The sequence below is a fragment of the Myotis daubentonii genome, chromosome 6 (assembly GCF_963259705.1).
Source record: "Myotis daubentonii chromosome 6, mMyoDau2.1, whole genome shotgun sequence".
NCBI classification, from domain to species: domain Eukaryota; kingdom Metazoa; phylum Chordata; class Mammalia; order Chiroptera; family Vespertilionidae; genus Myotis; species Myotis daubentonii.
In genome coordinates this window covers 67,995,501-68,019,591 of record NC_081845.1, presented here as the reverse complement: position 1 = coordinate 68,019,591, position 24,091 = coordinate 67,995,501, and the positions used below count along the sequence as shown (strand labels likewise).

The window sequence follows — 24,091 nt, the reverse complement described above, 5'->3', positions numbered from 1 at the left end:
TAGAATTGTTCCTTGGCTTTTATGAGTTAAAGCAGGTTGAAAAATTATCATATAAAATGGTAAAAAGTTTTTTTATATTTTATGTACTATGTTATATTATATTACAGGCGTTGGCAAAGGTAGGTTTATAGTTGCTTGTATGGAAAAAGACATGCAGATTGATTATTACAATAGCTTTATTCACTCTTGTGTTTCATGTACTCACAACTGCAAACCTACTTTTGCTTGCCCCTGTATATTTGATATTAACTTTAACATTTTTATTTTACTCTTTTCAATGATATGATTTTAAATCATATTGTATGTGGAGCAATATAATGACTCCAAATTTACACATTGACAATATAAACTCAAAACACTTTTAAATGATCTTAACAGTTACTAAGACATTTTTCTCCTTTTGTCAATGACAAAGCCACAATAAATATTTATTTTATAATAATATGTTTTTTAAGTATTACTTTTAGTGCTGTGCATTCCTAATTTTTCTTCAGGTTGACAAAAACAGCTAGTATTTATTTTATGCTTTGCTTAATTGAGATGCAAAGCAAATTAATCAAGTTTTCCAAGGAACCCTCAGTTGTCAGGAAAGAGAAATATACCTAAATCTTTGACTGGATAATTAATGAAAATAATGATTAATCATCTGGATTGAATCAAAATTTGTTATGGTGTCTACTAAAAATTGAAAGTAAATTCCTCATCAAGATTACAATATTCCTGGTAAATAGATAACGTAAAAGTAACAGAAAGAGCAGTACAGCATAGGAGATATAGTCAATAATATCATAATAACTGTGTGTGGTGCCAGTTGGGTACTGGAAATATCAGGGGAACACCCTGTAAAGTACATGCTTGTCTAACCACTATGTTGTACACTTGAAACTAATATAAAATAAGATTGAATGGAAAGTGTAATTGAAAAAAATAAAAATAAAATAAAGTAGAATTAAAAAAAAATAGCATCACTGACCAAAAATAAGTTATTTCTCTTATTTTCATAAGAAAAGAGAATTATAGGGATGGAAAGTACATATATATATATACTGTTGGTTGAGTAATAGAATAGCTACAGGGGAAATAATTAAGTCACTCAATTTTTTTTATTGGTCAAACTTACTAAATGATAATTTCATTGATCTCAATCTCATTTACACCCCAAATAAGATTTAAATAGTAGAAAAGTAATGAATAGCTCCTATGATTTTGGTACATTGCCACACTGTGAAAACATACTAATTTCAGTCCTCTGTTTTCCAATATTTCTCTGGTTAGTAACATTCAGAAAGCAGATGCTACTGGTGGATTGGATTTTGATAACTGTCAGGCTTCTGGGACCTCCTTGCTCTGTTCCCAGGGAAGGGCCTTGCTAGTCCTATAGCTCCTGTTCTGAGAGCTATTACTCCTTAGTCATTATTTGCTAAGTTGGAATCTACCATCCACAGGTGAATGTTAAACTTAATTTATACATGAAATGTCCTTCTTGGAGTCACAATTGTTTTATTTGCAAATGGTGAGTGAGCCTGCAGATTGAATGTGCTGAGAAAAACTTGCAAAGTAAGATAGGCATGTCATACACAGGGTGTCAGGAAGGAAGATAAAGTCTTAGCTCATATTGACTTATTTTCTCCTCAGTTCCCAGTTGGAGAAGTGGCGAATTAATCACTATTGATAGAGTATTTTGTCGTTGTAAGAGACAAGTTAAACAGGTTAATAAGTCAAACTTCTAAACTGTGTGGACCACTGCAGTTTCAAGGCTATACATAATCATTATTAGAAACCCAAATATGTACTGTAAAACTTAATTTCTTTTTTTATTTTTTACATTATGGTTTTTTTCAATTAGAGTTTACAGTCAATACTATTTTGTATTAGTTTCAGATGTACAAGATAATGGTTAGACAATCATATACTTTAAAAAGTGTTCCTACATTTCTAAAGAGGATAAAAGCATATTACTCTGCTTACTCTATAGTGAAATATTTGCATACAAGTTGACACCTGCTTTACTTATTTTTTTTTATTCCAAACCACAAGGTTATCACTAATAGTACTTTTTAAAAGCTTCTAATGCATTAGAACAGGGGTCCTCAAACTACAGCCCGCGGGCCACATGCAAGTACAAATATTGTATTTGTTCCCATTTTGTTTTTGTTTTTTTACTTCAAAATAAGATGTGTGCAGTGTGCATAGGAATTTGTTCATAGTTTTTTTTTTTTAAAACTATAGTCCGGCCCTCCAACGGTCTGAGGGACAGTGAACTGGCCCCCTGTTTAAAAAGTTTGAGGACCCCTGCATTAGAATTTATATTATGTTCTGCTATCAGATGTTTTGTGTATAGGAATTATATTATTATGTATTCAGTTTTAAAGATTCAGGCAAGTGTTTGCACTGGATATTTTGGGCAGAGCAAATAGTGTCAACCCTGAATGTACATCCCAATTGTTCACCTAAAGACAACCACTGAGTTGTGTTGTCAGTAGGTGGCACTAGGTATTGACTTCTTTCATTTTAAATGTGTCATTTGTTCTTCCCACATAACCTCAGATACATTCTAAAAAGTAGGGAAATAAATTAGAACTTGAAGAAGCCCAAAGGAGAGAAACGTCACCTGTTGCATAATAAATGTCTGAGAAAGCAGCCCATCGTTGTGAAAAGCATGGGTTTTATTACCTGCTCCAATCTATGGTTCTGCAACAAGTCAGCTAAATTTCACAGGCAGAATTAAGGAAGAATCACTGGGATCTAAGATAATGAATGAGTATCCAAGATACTACAATATGTGCATCATTCAAACCTGTTGCTATGGAGATAATTATTATCATAATTGGTCTTATCAGATTGCTCATCAAATGAGACAGAAAACTCTCACAGCTTCTGCCACTGCAGAAACTTAAAAAAGCAATTTGTTGTAATCTTATATTACCCTACCTTGTCCAATTTAGAAATATTTTACAATATGTGGGTCATTCTCAAATTGAAATAGAAAATTTAAGCACTGTTCACATTGTTGCCTTTTATATCCCACATTGTTTTTTAGTAAAAGTAAAAATTTTATAAACTATTTTTTAAATAATAAGATTAAAATTAATGCAATTATTTGAACTTCTTTTTTGATTCAATGTTAATTAATACCTTAAACCTGAATATTAGTCCTTGGCATTTCTCTTCCCACTTATTTCCCTCTTCATGCATAACCTGACATGTGAATAACCCTAAGATCCTGCCCCTAGCATTCTTTGGTCTCTCTCTCTCTCTCTCTCTCTCTCTCTCTCTCTCTCTCTCTCTCTCTCATCAGCTATCACCTGTGTGAGAAGCACCCACAGATCTGCATCTTTATGACTAATGTCTTCCAAATGATTGCTAGACCTTTCCAACAGGGGTATCAAACCAGACTCTGAATCACCATTAGAGCTTTTCTCTCTGACCACCAAGTCATTCCTGTCATCTGAAGTAATTTCTCCTCACCAATTCATGGGCTGGTGCTGGATTCCACCTCCATCAAGTCTTCCTTAGTGGCCACCTACCACCTGGCCACCACCTACTAGTGGGGGAGGGACATGCAAAGAGCCTGAGACATAGAATCAAAAAGAGTTTGGCTTTGGGCCTCAGTGTCCTCACATTTAAAGCAGGGGTGGTAATATGCACCGTGAGGGATTGTTTCAAGGATGAAATGATAAAATACCATCACTAATTAGAACTATTAAGTAGCAGTGCATATCTTTGTCCATTTACCCATAGGATCAAAACAACCACCTTTTCTAATCTCTTCCACACAGGTTCAGCTGGTCATTCTTCCCATTTCATGGCCTTAGTCATTTGACTCACTTGCTCAAAAAACCTCCATTGCTTTGCATTGATTGCCCAAGTTAGTACATACTGGAATCCTTTGGGTTCTAGTATCCCCTCCTATCAGCTCATTAGCTTTCCTTTCACCGTATATTCATATGTATGATTTTATGACTTCTCTCCTTACACTGTTGCTTGCACTGTTATTCACCTGGACTCCCGAGGTATGCTTGTCCTGTCATCTTCACCCGCTGAAATGAGAGCATCTTGGAAGCTCAGCCTATTAAAAGACGCCCCTCCTTTAATCTTTATTCCCTTCCACAGTCACATGAGTTCTCTTTCTTCTTTGAACCCCTATAGACTTGGCTTTGTGCTTCTCTTATTATACATTGCTACTGTATTTTATTTTATATATTTATAGAGAGTTATATTGTTATATCTCTTAGCTAGAATTCCAGCTCATTTCATTGCAAATGAGTTGTCTATTTTCTTCCTCCCAAATCTGCTTTGAACCTAGTTGAATGTTGTAGGCCATTAGAAGCATGCTCTTTTGAATGTTTTTATTCTATATCATAAATGCTATAACTGGACTAATGAAGTCACTTGTATTAAAGCATATGATTAAATGTTTCAAAATAACTATGATAATAATGGCTGACTTTTTATAATCTTTTATTCTTTCAAAAGGCTGTTTAATTAGCATTTCAATGACATTTAAAACACATATATTATTTTTATTTTGTAGTTACAATTTGTGGTATGATCCTCCCTTCTCTAGAAATAAATCATTGAGGTGTTGAAAGTAAGAAAAATATGTAACTTTTTATAGAAGATTTCTCAATTTCCCCAAATCTCAGCCCAGTTTACTCCAGTTTGGGCCAGAGCTCAAAGCAGGCTTGTAGCCACTTGTCAGGCTAGAATTGGTCCCAGGTGTGTCTAAATAGAGGTCCCTAAGGTCTCAGGGAAGTTGGCAATATAGGGGGCTGTGGCCAGTGGCCTTGCCAGTTACTGTAGTGTACCTTTGAGTGTTATTTTCTACTTGTGTCATGACCTTTCCTCACCAGTTCCTAAGATAACATAAAAAGGCAAGTGAATGCAATTTTCTAGCAAAGACCTCTAGTATCCCTAACATAAAAGTTTGTCTCACTAAAAGCGATGGCTATACCTGGAATATTCTTCACAATTAAATGTAGATGCCTATTTTTATTGTGAACAGGTTGGAACTAGAGTGACCTTGTGTGCTGAATTGAAATATAGAATTAGAAAAAGAATAATTCAGAACTTTGTGGTGGGTATATATGTAAAACATTGCCTAGAGACCAAGGACTCAGGTAATGCACATTGTTTGCTAATGAATTTAAAGTTTATGCTGACTTCCACGCTAGAAACAATTTTTTGAAAAGTATATAAATACCTTGTTTACCACACAGCAAATGCTTGGAGAGGGAGTGACATCTCTGAGCTTGGACTGGGAGAGGTGTTTGATGGACACAGGCCCAACACCTCCTGGCTGAGTGATTTCTCTCTGCCTCGGTTTCCTCATGTTTAAAAAATGAGGATAATTACATCCACTGCATAAGGTTATTCTGAGAAATTATATGAATTAAAATATGTAATGCATCTAGAAGAGCACCTAAGTTAAGTGATGCGTAAATATTGTGGTTAGGTTATAATTGTTCTTTCAACTTGAGACTGGTACAAACTGTTTTCTATATGAGGAAGGCTGTTAAGAAACACGTTTGATAAATACCCTTCTTTTCCCCTCAGACCTTAGCAGTTCCGTGAATTCTTCTCAGGAGTAGGTTACCCTGCTGAAATTAGAGCTGTTAGCTGTGTGAGCACAGAGACTTGGATCTGTCTCATTTACCTCTGCATCCCCAGCTCAGGGAATTCCCAAAACATAAGAATGAATGAATGGCCAGCAAGTGAAATTTGAAATGTGGGGTCATATCTAGTGCTTTTTTTCTCCCCTGCATGTCAGCTCATTACTTTAGAATCAATTCTCTTTAATGCTGAAATTCTAGCATCCAGGTGAAAACTAATTTTCCACATCAAATTGATGTAAGCCCCGTATAATTTTTGCTATTTTTAAGAGACAGAAAATCAGTTTGAATAGACAAATGAACAGCTAATCACTAGGTAATTGCTACCTTGTTTTAAGGGAAGTATGCTAACTACATACTTGTGGCTTCAAGTACAGTTGTGTCTTACAAATGGGTTTTTATATATTTGCACTCGTGGTAGCAAACAGTGGGTTCTTTCAGCTGCTGAACAGAATTGCTGTTCCATTTTACGAAGGCATAAAGTGAGAGTCCTTCGTATTGCTGCACAATATGTTTTTATTTTGACCACAGAGAGTGGCCTGAGCTAATTATGTACTTTCTAATTTACCAAATACACATAGGTAGCATTAAACAGTAAATGTTTAACCCAAATCGCTATGTCTAGCTTAAGTTTCTCTCCTGAGCTTTATTTCCATACACCAACCAACTTCTTGATATTACCAGACGTGCTCAAAAGTATTTTAGTGTCTTCTTCCCCGAGTCCTCCTTATGTGCTATAACTGAGTATAGCGTACCAGGCATACTTCCTGGGAACCTGAGTTTCATCTTCATTTCTCTCTTCTTCACCTCCTACATGCAGTCATGGAGCAGAGCCCATACCACCTACTAACTAGATTTTGAATTCACCTACTTTACATTTCCACTTCCTGTGATTCCATGCCCTTTCCCCAAGTAAGGTTAAATTGTCACCGGCCTCCCTGCCTTCTGTCTCACTTTGCTTTAATCCATTCTTCAAATTGCAAATCTAGTATTCAAAATCCCATATAATAAAAGAGTAATATGCAAATTGACCCTAATGGCAGACCGACCTGGAATGACCGGTCACTATGACACACACTGACCACCAGGGGGCAGATGCTCAACACAGGAGCTTCCCCCTAGTAGTCAGTGCGCTCCCACATGGGGAATTCAGCTCAGCCACAAGCCAGGCTGATGGCTGTGAGCGCAGCGGCGGTGGTGGGAACCTCTCCTGCCTCCTCAGCAGTGCTAAGGATGTCCAACTGCGGCTTAGGCCCATGAGGAGCGGGCCTAATCTGTCAGTTGGACATCCCCCAAGGGCTCCTGGGCTTCCAGAGGGATGTCTGACTGCCAGCTTAGGCCCAATACTCAGGGGAGCTGGCCTAAGTTGACAGGTGGACATCCTCTGAGGGGACCTGGACTGCGAGAGGATGCAGGCCAGGCTGAGGGATCCCCCAAGTGCATGAATTTTTGTGCACCGGGCCTCTAGTATTATAATAAATTCCCCTTGTCCTTAAATTCAAACTCCAAGCTTATCTCATTATTTATCATCCTTCTCCCTCTCAACTCTACTCATCACCAACTTGGTACTCCAGCCATTCTGAAATGTTCCCAGTTTTCTTGGATACCTCGTGTTCTCCTTGCCCCCTGGGTCTTCCACATGTGGTTCCCAAGGCATACTTCCCCCTTTCTCACTGGCTAACTCCTGCTTCCCTTACACTACAACGTGTCATCCCTTCTGGAAACCTCTACTGATATTCTCTCCCCTGAACTTGGAGCAGCCAGGACTTCTGAGATCATGGTGGGTGTTCTGCATTGTATTTTCTCCACTTATTATTTCTCTTCTCTTACTATCTTGGGAACTGAGACAATTTGACTATTCTCATTCATTCTTTTTATGTGTAATATTTAACAAGGTGATGAGGACATTATGGGAACTCAGTAAATATCCTGTGGAATGAATGAATTCCACAGTTGGCACTGAGAGAGCCACCACCTGGGTCTTCAGAAACATGGAAGAAAATAATTTTTTTGTTTTGATTTCTAGGCTGTTTTGCTTTTGGTATGAGCATAAATAGACCTATTTCCTGAAATAATTTTTAAAGATATAATCTTCAAAGTCTTCCAGATCGCACTTTGATGAAATATTTAAAGCAACTGAGGGACTTGATATGACTATTAAAAAGCTGAAAATCTTGGACCAATTTGCAACTGTGAATCTATGATTCCCCTGTCATCTTTCTTTCTTATAATTTGTGTACTTTGTTTCTGTCAATGAGTCATAATAAATCTAAGACTTCCTGAATTTACAGTGAAGAAAACAATATTTATTGACTACTCTATGTTTAAAAAAATTACTCTGAATTGTTTTGGGAGGAGGGGATCTGTTTGAAGTAGACCATATTGAGTGTCACAAGGTAAATCGGAATTGATAACTGAGTGCTGTGGTTGGAAAAAGAACTACTATTGGCTTTGTGAGTTCTGTGAGTTCCATGAACTGTATTTAGTGCTGTGGATGGAAAAAAATAACTATTCAATCAACTTCTACCTTCACCAGTTAGGTTGTATGTGGATCACATGAGGGGATTCTGAACAGGGTTCCATGGGCTTTTACCATGTCAGACACACCCTACAAGGTCAACTTTTCCCAACACCCAGTACCCTGAATGCCTAGTTTGACTAATTTGTAGGAAAACTATAGTTGCTAACCTCTGTTTCTTCCAGCTTCTATCAGCGGTTCTCAACCTGTGGGTCGCGACCCCTTTGGCAATTGAACGACCCTTTCACAGGGGTCACCTAAGACCATCCTGCATATCAGATATTTACATTATGATTCACAACAGTAGCAATATTACAGTTATGAAGTAGCAATGAAAATAATTTTATGGTTGGGTCACAACATGAGGAACTGTATTTAAAGGGCCAGAAGGTTGAGAACCACTTAGAATCTAAGTGAATACCAGCCTATTAAATGCACACACACCACCAATTAAACACACACATACACACACACATACACACCACATACACTGTCCTCATTACCAAACCATCCTCATTTTCTGTCATCTTCAGTATCAGAGTGATTAAAAAACAGATCTTTTGAAAGTATGTGGTCATTTTTGGTTAAAAGTCTATGCATATCATAAATGCTATCCTTGTAAGTGCTACATGTTTCAGAAGTGAAACAAAACAGAAAAATCACTATCTTTATAGTGCTCACATTCCAACAGGAGGAGGCAAAATAATAATAATCCTAAAGAAGCTAAAACATATGTAGAAGTTGTAAGGCAACAAGTGTTGTGAAGAATAATAAAACAGAGGAATATGTGGGCGTGTTTGAGAGTGGGCAGAAAATCCCTGAGTTGATAAAGTGAATAAAATTGAAGGCAATAAAGAAATGAGCCCGGCACAGGTTCAGGGAGAATAAAGAGAGATCCTGAGAAGTCAGGAAAATGCACAAGGTCTTAGGGGTGGAGGGGGTGGGAGCCTGCTTGGAGTATTGGAGACGCATCAGGGGGCCAGTGTAGCTCAGGGGGACAGTGAGGGTGGAGACGCTGGGAGCTGAGAAAGGGCCATATTGGAGAGCCCTGTAACAGGCTAGTTGGATCACTAAACATTTTATTTTTTCCTGAGTAGAGTACCTCTAAACAAATTTAAAGCACTGACTGATAATTGCAAGTAAACAGTTAAGCTACTACTTCAGCCCACCTTGATTTTGAACCTTACTAGTTTCAGCTGCAGGCCTAGTAAACATTTCCCCCTATTGGCCCACCTATGCCATCTAGTGGTTAGCGCTTGCAATTACCAAATTTTCTGACTACACTGGCAACCCCGTGGGGGAGGGGCATTGCCAAGAGGAGTCCTTTCAGAATAACAATAGGTGTGAAAAGCTTTTTGAAACTACTACTGGGAAATAAATCTGGGGTGCAAATTGCTTTTTCATTGGTTTAGGTCAAGACTGAATCAGAAGGGAAAAAAAAAGCACCTGAAAGCTGTAGTAAGAAGTTTTATGAAATTTATTTCATCAACAGAACTAAAGAAAAATTGAGTTTGAACATTGAAAACTGAAAAAAAAGTACAAGTGAAGTGAGCATGAAAGATAACAAATTAATAGATAATGAGTAAGATATTGAACAGAAGTTTGGATGTACATATGAAATAAAAATAATTTAGTATAATAGTAATTTTAGATTAATGACAGTATATCTTTTAAAGCAACTATATCTTTTATAGTTGTTTTATATAGAACTTAATTATGTAGTAAACTATGCATGATGTATTTTGTGAGTTGTAATATGTATTTTAATTTTCCTTTTTTAATATTTTATCGTAGTTTTGGTTGACTTCTACAGAAAACACAACTTATATTACAGTGTTTTCCAACGCTGTAGCTTTTAAGATTTAAATTTACGTTAGTTAAAGTTAAATGAAATTTAAAATTCAGTTCTCAGTCTTAGCAGCCCCATTTCGAATACTCAATAGCCACATTTGGCTAGCGGTTGCCATATTGGACAGTGGAAATAGAGCATTTTCATCATTGCAAGAAGTTCAAGAAGTTCCATTAGACAGTGCCAGTCTATTATGTGTTTTCCTTAGAAAAAGTGATTTCCTTAACAAAAGTGTTTTGAACATCTACTGTATGCTAGACACCATGGAAGTTCATTACAGCAGATTACAAAGAAATAAGATAAAACATTATTAGTCTTCTAAGGTCAAAATTGGGGATTTGGAGTTTCACACACATATCCAAAGCATTTAACCACATATTTTCAACCCATTGTGGAAAGACCTATAATATTTGTATGTTCAATGACTAAGGTATTAAAAGAGGCTTCCCAGAGGATATTATCATTTAAGATGTGTTTTAAAGATAAGTAGGAATTTTACAAATAAATAAATAAAAGAGGAGAGAATATTTTAAGCAGGGAGCATAGCTTTTGCAAAGTCAGAGAAGTGTGAATTGGTGTAGAATACAGTGGGGCCTTGACTTACAAGTGTCCCGACTAACAAGTTTTTTGAGATAGGAGCCCTCTCTCGGATGATTTTTTGCTTTGAGTTGCCAGCTAAAATTTGGATTACGAGCCAGCTTCAGATACCCCACCGCTAGTTGGCGCAGCGAAGGTCACAGTGAACGTCACAACATCAGCCCAGCATCACGTGTCTCACTCGTTCACTTTAAGATTTGACATACGAGCAATTTGAGTTACGAGCTCCATCATGGAACGAATTAAACTCGTAAGTCAAGGCCCCACTGTTCGGAAGATGACAGTTAATTCTGTGTGGCTGATGCATAGGAGAATAAATATGAACCATAATTGGAAAGCTAGGATAGGGCTGAGGAGAGGAGCCTTTTGCATCACGCTGAGCCTCGCTATCTTTATCCTGTCAGTGCTAGAGAACCATGGAAAGGATTTAAGTAGCAAGTCCTGAGGTTAATCTTCATTTTAGAGAGTACTCTGTTGATGTGGCATGCAAATTGGATTAAAGGGGGAAGATGCTGGAGAATAGTATCTCTATATCCAGCTCTTCAGCTCAGAAAGCAGGCATCGTCCTTGTCCCCTTTGGGCCTCACTCCCTGTGTCACTTAGTCTACTTACTAAATTTACGTTGGGTCCACTGACATATTTTCATCTTTAGTCCAATCAGTCTGCCTAAGGCCACCATCATTTCAGGGTTAAGGCACTGCCTTGATCTCCTCAGGGGTCTTACCCTACCTACTGCTCTCCCATCTCTTTTACCCACAAAAGAAAATCTGATCTTAAAATTAAAAATCAACCCATTCCAATTGCTGGTTAGAACCCTTCTTTCGGTGGCTGCCTCTGAGGCACTCCTGGGTGCTAATCTAAACCTGTTTCTCCAGCCCATTCGTTATTCCACACTCCTTATTTTTTCCCCTCCCCTCCCCTGGGTGCCCCAACCTCTTCTGTGCTTCCAGGCCTTTGCACATACTGTTCCTTCCTTCTGGAGGGCTTACTGCACCTCACACAGCCAGTCTCAATTAATCATCACTTCCTCCAGGAAGCCTTCTTTGGCTCTTCAGCTTTGATATTAGAACAGCACCCTGTCCTGTTAGCAGTCTTATCATGATTGTACTCAAGTAATGATATGTTTCTTTGACCTCTGCCTCCTCCCAATAAATGAGAGTTCCATGAGGCACCATTGGTTCTCCCTGGAAGAGAGTATATGGTAGGTAAGTGCTGAATGAAATAAGGTTGTTCCTCTAAATCAAATGGGACCGGGTGAATGCCTGGGGAAGCAGTGGAGGTAGAATCATCACAGGATAAGAGGAGGAGAAGGGTGAGAAGAGGAATCTGATGGCTTTAGCTATGGATTCAAGATGGGAGGTGTCACTAACAGCATTGGGAAATACAAGGAGAGGAAACAAGCAGCATTATGGAGGAAAATGGTGGGAGTTAGAGTGCATGTAGATTGACTGAGACACTTCCCTGTGCCTCCTGGGCCACCTGTAGGAGACTGGATGGGGCCGCAAGGCCAGGAGCATTCTGCTCTTCATGGAGTGGGTGACAATCACAACAGGGGAAGTAGCACCTAGCATGCTAACCTCAGTGGGCAATGTGGGAGTGGGTGGTTGCTGACACTTGGCTGGTGATGGCTGCTGGTTAGAAATCCCTTGGCTTAAGTGATTTCTTTGCTCTTCTGTTCTTGTGATATTGGGGGAATGAAGATCTGTACAGAGGCTATCTCTACCCTTACTTGAGTTTTGCCATTTTTGTGATGGGTTTTATTTTATGATTTTATATTTTTGACTTATGGTGACTCCACTTCTATTCAGCACCACCACTCCCAGGCCAGACTCGGTGGCAAATCCAGCTCTTGGCTCTCAGTTAGGGGCCTTGCCAACTTCAGTCCTCCTGCCCCCTGTAACAGCCCAGGGGGCAAATGGTCAAAGAGGGCATGCCTTGGCTCCTGACAAGAGAGTGATGGGGCTCCTTGGCAAGGTGACACCTCCCTCCCAATTGCTCTCAGTTACCCTTAGTTTTTTCTCTGAATCCAACATGTACTAAAAGGAGTGTTTGGAACCCGAAGATTAAAAGTAATTCACCTCTCTGTGACTATATTCCCTTCTGGTAAATGATCACTGTGTGAGAATTTAACCTTCTGCTGTACAATCAAATCAGGGCAAATAATCTCTACCTTATAGAGTTGTTGGGGAAGACTAAATGAATCCAGGCATGTAAGACTCTTAGTAAGGGCTCAAGATTATTACTATTATTTTTTAACTTGTTGAACAAATATATATGTGTGTGTGTGTGTATATATATATATATATATATATATATATATATATATATATATGACTTATTTTATTGAGTTAAATTGACTTACTGTTACTAATATGTTTGAAATTATATCAGGAAAGCAATTTAAAAAAGAAAAAATAGGGGGTGGATGATTCTGTGAAAGACACATGAAATGGAGGAAGAATGGTCCAAGTGCTTGGCAGAGGCCTCAGAGAAAATATTCTCAGACCCTGAAGAAAGTATTTTCAAGGAAGAGGCAGAAGTCCAAGTATAAGTGCTTTAAAGAAGGTCTAGTGAGTAATGACTAAGATGAGCACATTAGGTTTGACCATTAGGAGATCATTGGTGAGGTGACAGAAGACATTTTATGAAACGGGAGTGGTGATGGTTGAATCAATTGCTAAACCATCCACCAAGCAAAGATTCCATAAGTTGGAAACAATTGCCTATGTGTTTCGATGAGAATCTAGTTTGAAAAAATACTTACGTTAACTCAGCGGCAGGGAGATTATATTGAACAAATCAGGTAGCACAAAAGATCTGTGGGAGGTCAAAACAAAGGCTGCTGAGGAGTCCGGATTCTGAAACCTAATCCTGCCAATACCTCTGCCAGCTCTGTCACCTTAGACAAGCCTCCTCCCTTTGGGTCTTGGTGTTCTCAGCTGTAAAGAGGAAGGAGACGGACTATGTGACTTTCAATGTCACTTCCAGTTCTAAAAAGACCCCATGTTTAAGCCATGTATCTTATCTTAGTAATCATCAAGGACATGTTATTTCAATATTGTGATGTTTCAAATTGCATTCTTCTCCTAATAACTATAATGCATCCTATTCAGTTCATAAATGTTGAAATAGAATTAGTATCAGTAGACTTATGATTAGTATGGATTAACTAGTGTATTATCTGCAAAGAAAGAAATTTCTCCTAGGAAGTCACACTCATGTATATATTAGGTACTTACTATTTTTTGTTCTTATTTACTTATTAAGTATATTTCTATAAACATATATTAATGTATTCATTTATTCAATTTTGAGCAGCTTCTGTGTGCCAGACACACCCCTAGGTGCAAGATACAGAGAAAAGCAGACAGTAAGATCCCAGGCTAGTGGTGAAGACAGACATATGAACATATAAATGGCAGCACTGTGTGGAAAACACAACAGTAGGTGTATCTAGAGAAGGGATTAATGTATTCGCTCATCCGGGAGAAAGGTGTCAGGATTAACACAATAGAGATAGAGCTTGTTCTTTCACAAATTCTTTGGCTTTCCATTAAAGTATTTCTGGTACACATCTGTTATTCTTGATATTCCCTTTAACTTTCTTGCCTCAGCAATTAAGTTGAGCTTTTGAAAATAATAAGGCCCAAAAAATTAAATCAGTTTATTTTTATATGATGTAGTGTGAATGTCATTATTGCACTGTACTAGTATGAAAAATTACAATGTAATATATTTTTGCCTTTTGGTTTTACTCTTAATACTTACAGTTAATAATTGTAATAAGGTTTTTAGTTTATTAGAAATTATTTAATTGCATAACATTCCAAAACATAATGAATATCAGGAAAAGTTTATTATTTTTATGCTGAAAGTAATCTTCACTTTATAGACAAATCCAAATGACTTTTTTTTAAAAGCCTATACAGTAAGCACTTTCAAAAGAAAGTACATTTCCGTGAAGATTTTAAAGATAATAAAATGAAACCCGGTGGGTTTTTTGGTTTGTTTATGAAGACATTTCTAACATTTCAATCAATAATACTAGTATACTTTAAAGAAAATGAAGGAGCAGTACAGCTAGAGCGATGCATTTGAGAGATACCAATATTTTTAAAAAGAAACACTGCTAAAGTTGAGTCCCTCTGTTTTAAATTGCAGCACCTTATGAAATATGCCCAGAGGATTATCTGATGTCCATGGTGTGGAAAAGGACTCCAGCAGGCGACTTGGCCTTCAATCAGTGTCCACTGAATGCCACAGGTAAAGCAGGACGACCCACCCAAACCTAAATGATGATCGCCATCCAGGAGCAGCATGCCGTGTTTGCTTATGAAGTCATGCTTTTGTCCTATGTCCAATAAGCAGTTAATGAGACAATTTTAGTGAATTGCTTCATACATGGAGCCAATGAAGAGACCTAGAAAATGTTGTTGATGCCGTGGTTTCTCAGTATGACTGATAAGCATTACAAAAATAATCAAAATGCTCTCATCTGCATGCTTTTTTAAAGCAAGAAAATGTACAAACCCCGTTTTTGAGTCTGCCTCACAATTACGCCATGCCTTCTAGCATCCCTTTTATAAAGCTTCTCTCTGTTCTTTGTGACATGCAGGCACCACTAGCAGACGCTGCTCTCTCAGTCTTCATGGAGTGGCCTTCTGGGAACAGCCGAGCTTTGCAAGATGCATATCAAATGAGTACAGACACTTGCAGCATTCAGTAGGTGCAAAGCCAGCTTTAGTACTTGCTCTGTTTATTTTTGCTAATGATCACTGTGTGAGAATTTAACCTTCTGCTATACAATCAAATAGGTAAAAAAATTTAAAAAAAAATCTGAAAAAATGCCTAAAGGGAAAAAGGATGTGATAGAAAGCTAATATTTACAAGTCTGTACTAAACTGTTTGGTTCCTAAGGTTTGAGTTTTTATGGATCTCGCTATTTAAATAAAAGAATTCCTTGACAGGCATGAGAAAAATCTGTTATTCATTTTTATCTATAGGAGTAAGATTCTTTATCATGATTGGCACATATCTGTGGTAAATAGTATATAAACCTTATTTTAAAATACCATACATTTTTAATTAAATTCTTTAACTTTTAGTTGTTAGGAATTGATAAGGCTGTGTCACTTAGGTATCAAATTTCTCACTGCATTTTGACATTAAGGTATGAACAAAATCACAGTGTTACTGCACCAGGGAAATTAATCCTTCGCACAAGATTACATAGGCCAGATTATCTAAAAATAGCCCCTCTTTTTCCCACAGAGTATAATGGATGAATATTTCTGGGGACAGTAAAACTGCTTGGTATTTTACAAGTGTAACTAATTGTCTTTTTCAGCTACTATTATCATTTCATCCTGACAGTCAAGATGAACTTTATACATGAATAAACATTATGAGGTTTAGAACAAAATTTGAACACAAGACAATAGGAAAGTTGAACATTGGCAGGATCAATACTTAGTTAAGAGTCTTTAAGTTTTGTGGTACTTTTGTTTTGCTTTATTTTCTCACTCTTGCTCACAAATACATATAATTATTTTTAAAAAACCCACCTAAGTAACATTCTTTCTTGTGGATGGAGAAGTATCTTAAACAATAATAACCCTTATCAATAAAGTAAATGTATTCGAAAAGAAGCAAATTTTTAAAAATCTGAAAAACAAATGCTGGCTAATATGTTTACTTACCAAGTCAGCAATTAATTTGATGATTATTGCCTACATTGAACCTTATTTTTTAAAATATATCTTTATTGATTTCACAGAAGAAGGGAAAGGGAGAGAGGGATAGAAACACCAGTGATGAAAGAGAATCATTGATTGACTGCCTCCCACCTGCCCCCTACTGGGGATGTAGCCCACAATATCAGGGAATAGAACCATGACCTCCTGGTTTATAGGTCAACACTCAATCCATGAGCCACACCAGCTCAGCGAGCCCCATTTTTGTTAATATATATATTCAATTATATTTGTAGATATATGCACATAAATAGTAAATACTGATATACACATAAATGCTGATTTCACATAAATGTGTATATATATACATATATACATATATATGTGTATATATATATATATATATATATATATATATATATATAATTATATCAGTAATCAATGATATTTGGCTTCACTGAGTCTTATTTCTGTCAAAACCAAAATAATAAATATAGGGTTGTATGTAGTCAAATAATCATCAATTCAATTACTGATTTGGTATATAAACATATCTGACAGCATTTGGTTGTTAGGTTTTTTAAAATGTACTTTTCTGGGAGAATACACACATATAATCACAGAATGTAATATATAACTTCATTTCAAAATATAAAATGTAAGACTATGAAATGTAAAGTTTCCTTTATTAATTGCTATAAATATTCAGACCTGTGTATTTCAGAATTAAATATAACCAAAATTTTTCTTATGAATTTATATTTTAATGAACTTTATTTTTCTTCTAATTTTAGACATTAGACTTTGTTTATTGAATCTTAATATTCAGGTCTTGTTTATTCATGGGAATGATTGCATGGATTAAGTAAATCATAAATCCTTACAAATTTTGTTAGAAATGAATAATATCACTCTTTTGTAGAACATTTTTACTTTCTAAATTAAGTATATTGTACATTAATAGTTAAATCAGTTTGCATTCTCTAAGTGCAGGTGAACCTATAATGGAGAGAAACAGAAACATTCTGTGAAATAGAAGAAATGATCTTGAATTTAAAACCCATAGAAATCGGTCAATAATTTGACAGCCAATGTATATATGCTCTTCTGCATAAATCAAGTGCATAATATTCTGGAATAAAAAGCAGCCTCAGTGTATTCATCTCCTACAAAATACTAGGCACTTAACTGGGCACTTTCATAAATTAACTCCAGTCTTCACAAGAACCTGCAAGGTGATAGCCCTGCCTCAGTTTCCATAGAAGGAAACTGAAGATCTGCAGGGGAGCAATACACTTACGTGAGGCAAAGAGTGAACATTCCATCCCAGGTACAGTTATTGTAAAGACTAACCTCTTTTCTGGAGACCATGCTACTTCCTAAGCTTTTGATTCTATCTGTCCTAAATTTTCTGCTTGTGTGTACTTTTAAAAGTCATATAATCTCACTCAAGTCTTGACTTGATATTTGCAAAATGAAATCGCATCTCTGGAGGTTTTGAGGACTAGTAGATGAGATACAATATGTGAAATGTTTGCAAGTTATAAAAGAGCCATGTAACTAGGAAGTATTCATATCTATGTGTACAAAAATGCATTGAGTTAAAAAATGGTCTCTTTTTTTACTTTTATTTTTATACTTCTTTATGTAAGTGTAGTTGGTATACAATATTATATTAGTTATATTAGTTTCCAATGAACAATATAGTGATTTGACATTGTTATACCTTACAATGTGCTCACCCACTAATTCTTGTAATCATCTGTCCTTGTGCAAACATATCACATTATTGACCGTATTTCTCTTAACATTTTTACTCATCCCCGAACCCTCTCCCTTCTGGCAACCTTTGGTCTCTGTTTCTATGAATTTGTTTTTGTTTTGTTTTTTGTTCAGTAGTTTTGATTATTTTTAGATTCCATATGTAAATGAAACCATATGATATAAAATATATATTAGTAACAGTACACTTTTAGAACTCAACATATTACTAACTTGAACTGGATATCTAAAAAATACATTCAATGTGGATGGATGAGTAGGTAGGTAGTTTAGGTAGGTAGATAGCTAGGCAGGTAGATGGATGGATGCATAGATTTTTTCTATTTTCCTTAAGGGACTTCTTGCACCTCTATATTTATAAAGCTCATTAAATGTCACCCACTTCAGAGAATTATTTAAAACTAAAGGCCCGATGCGTGAAATTCATGCGAGGGGCTCGGCCCTCACAGCCCCAGGTTAATCCAGAAGGTCAACCAGACAGTCGTTCTGTTGTTCGGTCTAATCAGCATATTAGCTCTTTATTATATAGGATAGGTAGATCAATGTTTTCCAATTATTTCACATGTGAATTACAATATATGTACACATATATATATAGATTAAAATACTTACATACATGTTTTATTAATATATAGCAATAGAATAAGTTTTAAATAACATTTTATCACCAGCAAATATTAGTTGAGTATGTTCTATGAACTTTTATAATGATAAATCAATTGAGATAGCCAAAATGGGGTCATTAATCAGTTTAATATATAAAATCACTAATCTGTTGTATTGATATTTTGTTTGAATTCTTTGAGGACAGAAACCATGTTTTTTTTTCATCTTAATTCTCTAGTGCCTAACAATGCTAACCATATACTAGAGATTATGTGCATGCTGTATAAAGAATGACTCTGCCACTTTTCTTAACAGTAGGAAGATACCAGCAGCTGGAGTTTCTGAGAAGGTGATACACCAGACTTAATGTTTATTAATTTTAACCACATGAATTTAATAAGTGTTACCCATCATGTGAAATTTTCCTAGTCCGAAAATGTTTAGAAATGGTGACATTTCTTTATGAAATTATTTGGTAATTTCAGAGAGATTTCAATAAGCTAATAATCATAAAGTTTGTTTGGAAACCTTATATGATATAAAATTAGCCTGGCTAGCATGGCTCAGTTGGTTGAGCATCGTCCCATACACCAGGAGGTTGCTGGTTTGATTCCTGGTCAGGGCACATGCCCAGGTTGTGGGCTTGCTCCCCAGTAGGGGATGTGCAGGAAGCAGCCCATTAATGTTTTTCTCTCATGGATCTCTCTCTCTCTCTCTCTCTCTCTCTCTCTCTCTCTCTCTCTCTCTCCCTCCCTCCCTCCCCCTCACTCTGAAATCAATAAGAACATGTTTTTTAAAAAGATACAAAAGTAGACACTGTGATCCAGCTTTTCTTTATAAAAAAGACAAACCACACACAAATGCACACAATTTTAAAAATCGAGGATAGAGACATAAAGTATTAAATATAGTGGGATTATTGAAAATTTTATATTTTTCCACATGTTAGTGTTTCATTTTATACTCGAGGCCATTTTCTAAATTTTATAGCAGACAAGGTAGAAATAATATCAGAACCTGTTGGGAACTAGGCACAGTAGTCCAGCAAATTAAGAACACTTGTTACTTATAAAGCTGTTTTGAGAAAATGGCTGAATTCTGTGGCCAAGTGGGCCAGCCTTCTCTGAAATTAAATAAACGGACCCACCTTGTTTCTGGTACACCTGGACAATCACAGGCAGCTGCTTCTCTTCCTCCTCTTCCTCAGCCCCTCCTCTTTTTCCTTCTCTATTCCTCCTCCTCCTCCTTCTTCCTTCCTCTCCTCCTTCTCCTCCTCCTCCTCTTTCTCCTATTACTCCTTCTTCTCTCTCTCTCTTATTCTCTCATACTGCCTCTTTTACACACACACACACACACACACACACACACACACGTGCGAGAGATGGCAGACTAATAGAACTGGCAGAATGTATGCCCTTGACAGGTAGCCAGCTGTCTAAAGCAAAAGGAGTTAAACCAGGTATGCTAATGCTTTCTCCTAGATTAATCAGACAGGTAAGTCCTTCCCTGAGTGGAGTGAGTGATGGGGACTGAGAAAAAGCAAAGATAATATTCTAATAGAGGTTTCTTCACATGGAAATGTGAATAGTTGGTTATAAATGTTCTCTTTTAAGTTGTTCCTTAAAACCTGTTTCTGTTTTCAAACTTTCGTTTAACAAACATTTTAAAGACAGGAGTTGGAGCAATAATCTACCTAGTCATTGAAGATTTGACTTTATGGGAAGAGATGTCAAGGAGCTTGAATCCTGGTTTAAGGTTTTTGTTTCTCCTGTTTTCTTCTACTTTTATGGTGGTTCATTAGGAGAGAGAGATAAAGATAGTAAATGATAGCTCGGGGTGAGGGTGGAGCAAGGGAGAAGAGAAGAGAGAATCAGAGAAGATAAACAAAGATAATAGGTTTGCTTTATGTTCTCTTCATCTTTTCTACCTTTCAGGGTATTTTGCTCCACTGCAACAAAACACTTTATGTATCACATGCATTTTTGGCCACTACCTCATTGTACAAATCCCAGCACCTTGCCTAAAAGAGGACAATACATTTTATTACTGCAGCTTATTTAGAAGAAAGAAAACAATTGTCACCATAGTTTTGTTTATGACAAGCACTTAGAGCCAAAAATATGTGTAATTTTTCAAATATGTTTTTATTGACTTTAAAGAGAGAGGAATGGAGAGGGAAAGAGAAACATCCAAGGGCTGTCTCCTGCAAGCTCCCTACTGGGGATGGAGCCTGAAACCTGGGCATATACCCTGATCTGGAATTGAAGGCTCAACCAAGTCACACTGGCCAGGGCCATTGTTTTATTTTGTTTTGTTAGTTTGTTTTAAATGAGCAATTAAGAAACAAATAACCCACTACTATGGTCCAGCAGCAGATGATTTTAATTTTGAAATATCCATCAATTAAGTTGAAGTAAGTGAGCCTGAGAGTCAGGAGTTACTTGTTCTGCAAGCTTTCTGTAGTGCAGTATGACTGGAATACAGCAAGTGATCGGTAAAGCTAGGAGAAGAAAGCTTGATCAGTAATTTGTTAACCTTGGCTGAACATTATAATTGCATTAGAGTTCTTAAAAAATACCAATGGGGAGGTCACAGAAGGCCAATTAAATGGAGTTGTGCCCAGCCGTTGTGTCCCAGTGGTTGAGTGTTAATCAATGAGCCAGGAGGTCATGGTTTGATTCCCAGTCAGGACTCATGCCAGGGTTTCAGGCTCTATCTCTTGTATGAGTGTGCAGGAGGCAGCTGATCAATGATTCTCTCTCATCACTGATGTTTCTCTCTCTCTCTCCCTTTCCCTTCCTCCCTAAAATCAATAAAAACAAATTTAACATATACCAATTTTTACCATAGTACACATTCAAAAAAATCTGAGCTATTATTATCACTAATCACAATATTAGTTTGGCATCCATATACATGTATTTGTAATTACATGGCCCTCCATGACAAAAAGTGGCTACTCTTGTTTTAAATATCATACACAAAGCATAGCACTTGAGTGCCTGTGTATTCTTGTTGACAAATTTCAAAAGTTTGTCAGAGTCCTCACTTTCAGATAATCATTGCAAAACACATGAATGCCAAAAAAAAGTTGAAAAATATCATTTCCTTTAAAATACATAAAATGCTTGCGATTTTATTTAGGATCACAAGTTAGAGGTTTGAGGATCTGAGTACAACATCACAATTTCAAAGTTTTTTTTTAACATATGATCCTGAATAAAACTATGAATTCACTAATTGTTCAACAAATGATAATACCTCACAGTTATTGAATGCTATCTGCCCTGAAGGAGCTAATGGAAAAATATAGATATTTGGAAGGAAGGTGTTGTTTAAATCTTGATAGTCTCAAACAATTCATATGTCAAAGTTCACCATATATGTCAAGGGCAGGATAAGTATTTTAGAGTTTATACACCATATAGTGTTTGTCCTAACTACTTAACTCTGCTGTTTTATCAAAAGAGCACTCATAGACTATAAGTGACCAAGGCTGTATTTCAGTAAAACATGCAAAACCAGGCAATGGGTTGGGTTTGGCCCACAGGTTGTAGGTCACTAACTCTTGATCTAGAATATACATTCTTTTTTTTTAAGCTTCCAACTCTTTTAAAATTCTCCAAAAAAAAAAAAAAATAGACAAATTCTAGTTTGTCTTTTTCCCCTTCTGTTTTCCTTAACATTTTAACCATAGTCATTTTAATACCCTAACAGCTAAGTCTAATATCTGGATAACCTGTAAACCAGATTTTTTGTTTGTTTTGTCAGTTACATCATCTGGCACAACTAGTAATTTTTATTGAATGTCACTCGTATCAAATAATTGTCGGGACTTCAGACAATGTTCATGTCCACCAAGAAGCATTCCTCCTTTCCTTAGTTGTGTAAATACAGTGAGAGCTGCTACTTCAATACAGGCAAGAATTGGTCTGAGTCAAAGCTGTTTTGCAGTTTTAGTAAAAATACATTTACTTCATCCCCTTTTACCATCGTGTCTTTCGGATGGAGAGCCCATGTGTACCCATCCCATCAACCCTGAAAAACTGTAGAAGATTCAGCTTTGCCCTACAAAAGGTCCCTGCTCAGTGCCCCAGCTTTCTGCCTTGGTAACTTCAAATGCTGCAAATAGCTTAAGGAGAAGTCCAGCTGGTTGCTTAAAGCAGGACTCTTCTCACTAGGCATTTATTGTCAAATGCTTATTTATAAGGATGGAGAAAATTACATTCTGTGGCTGAAAAGTTTTCATCATAATTCCTCAGCTTCCTACATATTTCAAAAACTCAACAAATGTCTTTTGGAGAAAAGTCCCAGCAAGATTTTTAGGGACCCTTACATTTCGCGTATATTTCTCTAGCCTTTGCCAACCGAAAAAGTTTCTCTTTCTGCTCTAATGAGCCTCTGCCTGGGTTACACCTTCTCCTCACTCCTGTCCAGATTTAGCAAACATTCCCAAAGGAAAAAAAAAAAAAGAAGAAACTAGCTGAAATTGTTGGCTTACCTCTGAAAGGATCTCCTCTTTCTGGAAATTAGTCTATTTCATTCGTAGCTCTCTGATGCTCTAGAACAGCGGTTCTCAACCTGTGGGTTGTGACCCCTTTGGGGGTCGAACGACCCTTTCACAGGGGTCGCCTAAGACCATCGGAAAACCTATATAATTACATATTGTTTTTGTGATTAATCACTATGCTTTAATTATGTTCAATTTGTAACAATGAAATTGGGGGCCACCACATAATGAGGAACTGTATTAAAGGGTTACGGCATTAGGAAGGTTGAGAACCACTACTCTAGAAGCTTATGATGTTTTAGTAATTTACATATATACTTTTAATTGACCTTATATGAATTATTCCATTCTATTAAATCAATAAATTTTGGCTTTATTATAAAAAATAAAAAAATCTTTAGATACATATAATACTCTTTCCTAGGGAATTTTAAGGGAGTCTATGGTATAGATATATAATGAAATACTTCTAACAGTTATGCTTATTTTTCCTCATTTTAAAAAAGAAACTCATATAACATATTACAGATTATAACACAAACCCAGGAGATTTTTTAAGCTTCTCTCAGTTGTGTATTTATTGTGACTAAATAGAAGAAGTGTTAGAATTAGTTTTAGCCATTAAAATTCACTGATTCGGAACTTATTCATTGGATGATTTAATAGAATATTCTTGTACAGAGAATTATATTTTGCAAAATGCCAAAGTAAAAAATAATATTATAAGGGAAATAAGTGTATAATATTGTTCAATCATTCATCCATCCTTTTATCTACCCACTAATTTATTATACAGATATTCACTGAGCTTTAACTCTGTGCAGTACAGTGCAGTTACACAAGGGTGCAACTTGAAGGTGACACTTAAAACAAATGCAAAATAAAGTAGACAAGAAAAGAGTTAAAATACTTACAAACTCTAAT

At 36.5% G+C, this 24,091-nt stretch overlaps 1 protein-coding gene across 3 annotated transcripts in view; it reads left to right on the top strand.

The window, feature by feature from the left end:
• ADGRB3 (adhesion G protein-coupled receptor B3) overlaps positions 1-24,091 on the top strand; it is a 700,018-nt gene that overhangs the window by 286,088 nt on the left and 389,839 nt on the right. For all 3 annotated transcript variants that reach the window (XM_059701276.1, XM_059701274.1, XM_059701275.1), the window contains 2 exons: positions 14,738-14,839; positions 15,192-15,298. In XM_059701276.1, coding sequence (XP_059557259.1) covers positions 14,738-14,839; positions 15,192-15,298 — 209 coding nt within the window. The remainder of the gene's footprint in view (positions 1-14,737; positions 14,840-15,191; positions 15,299-24,091) is intronic.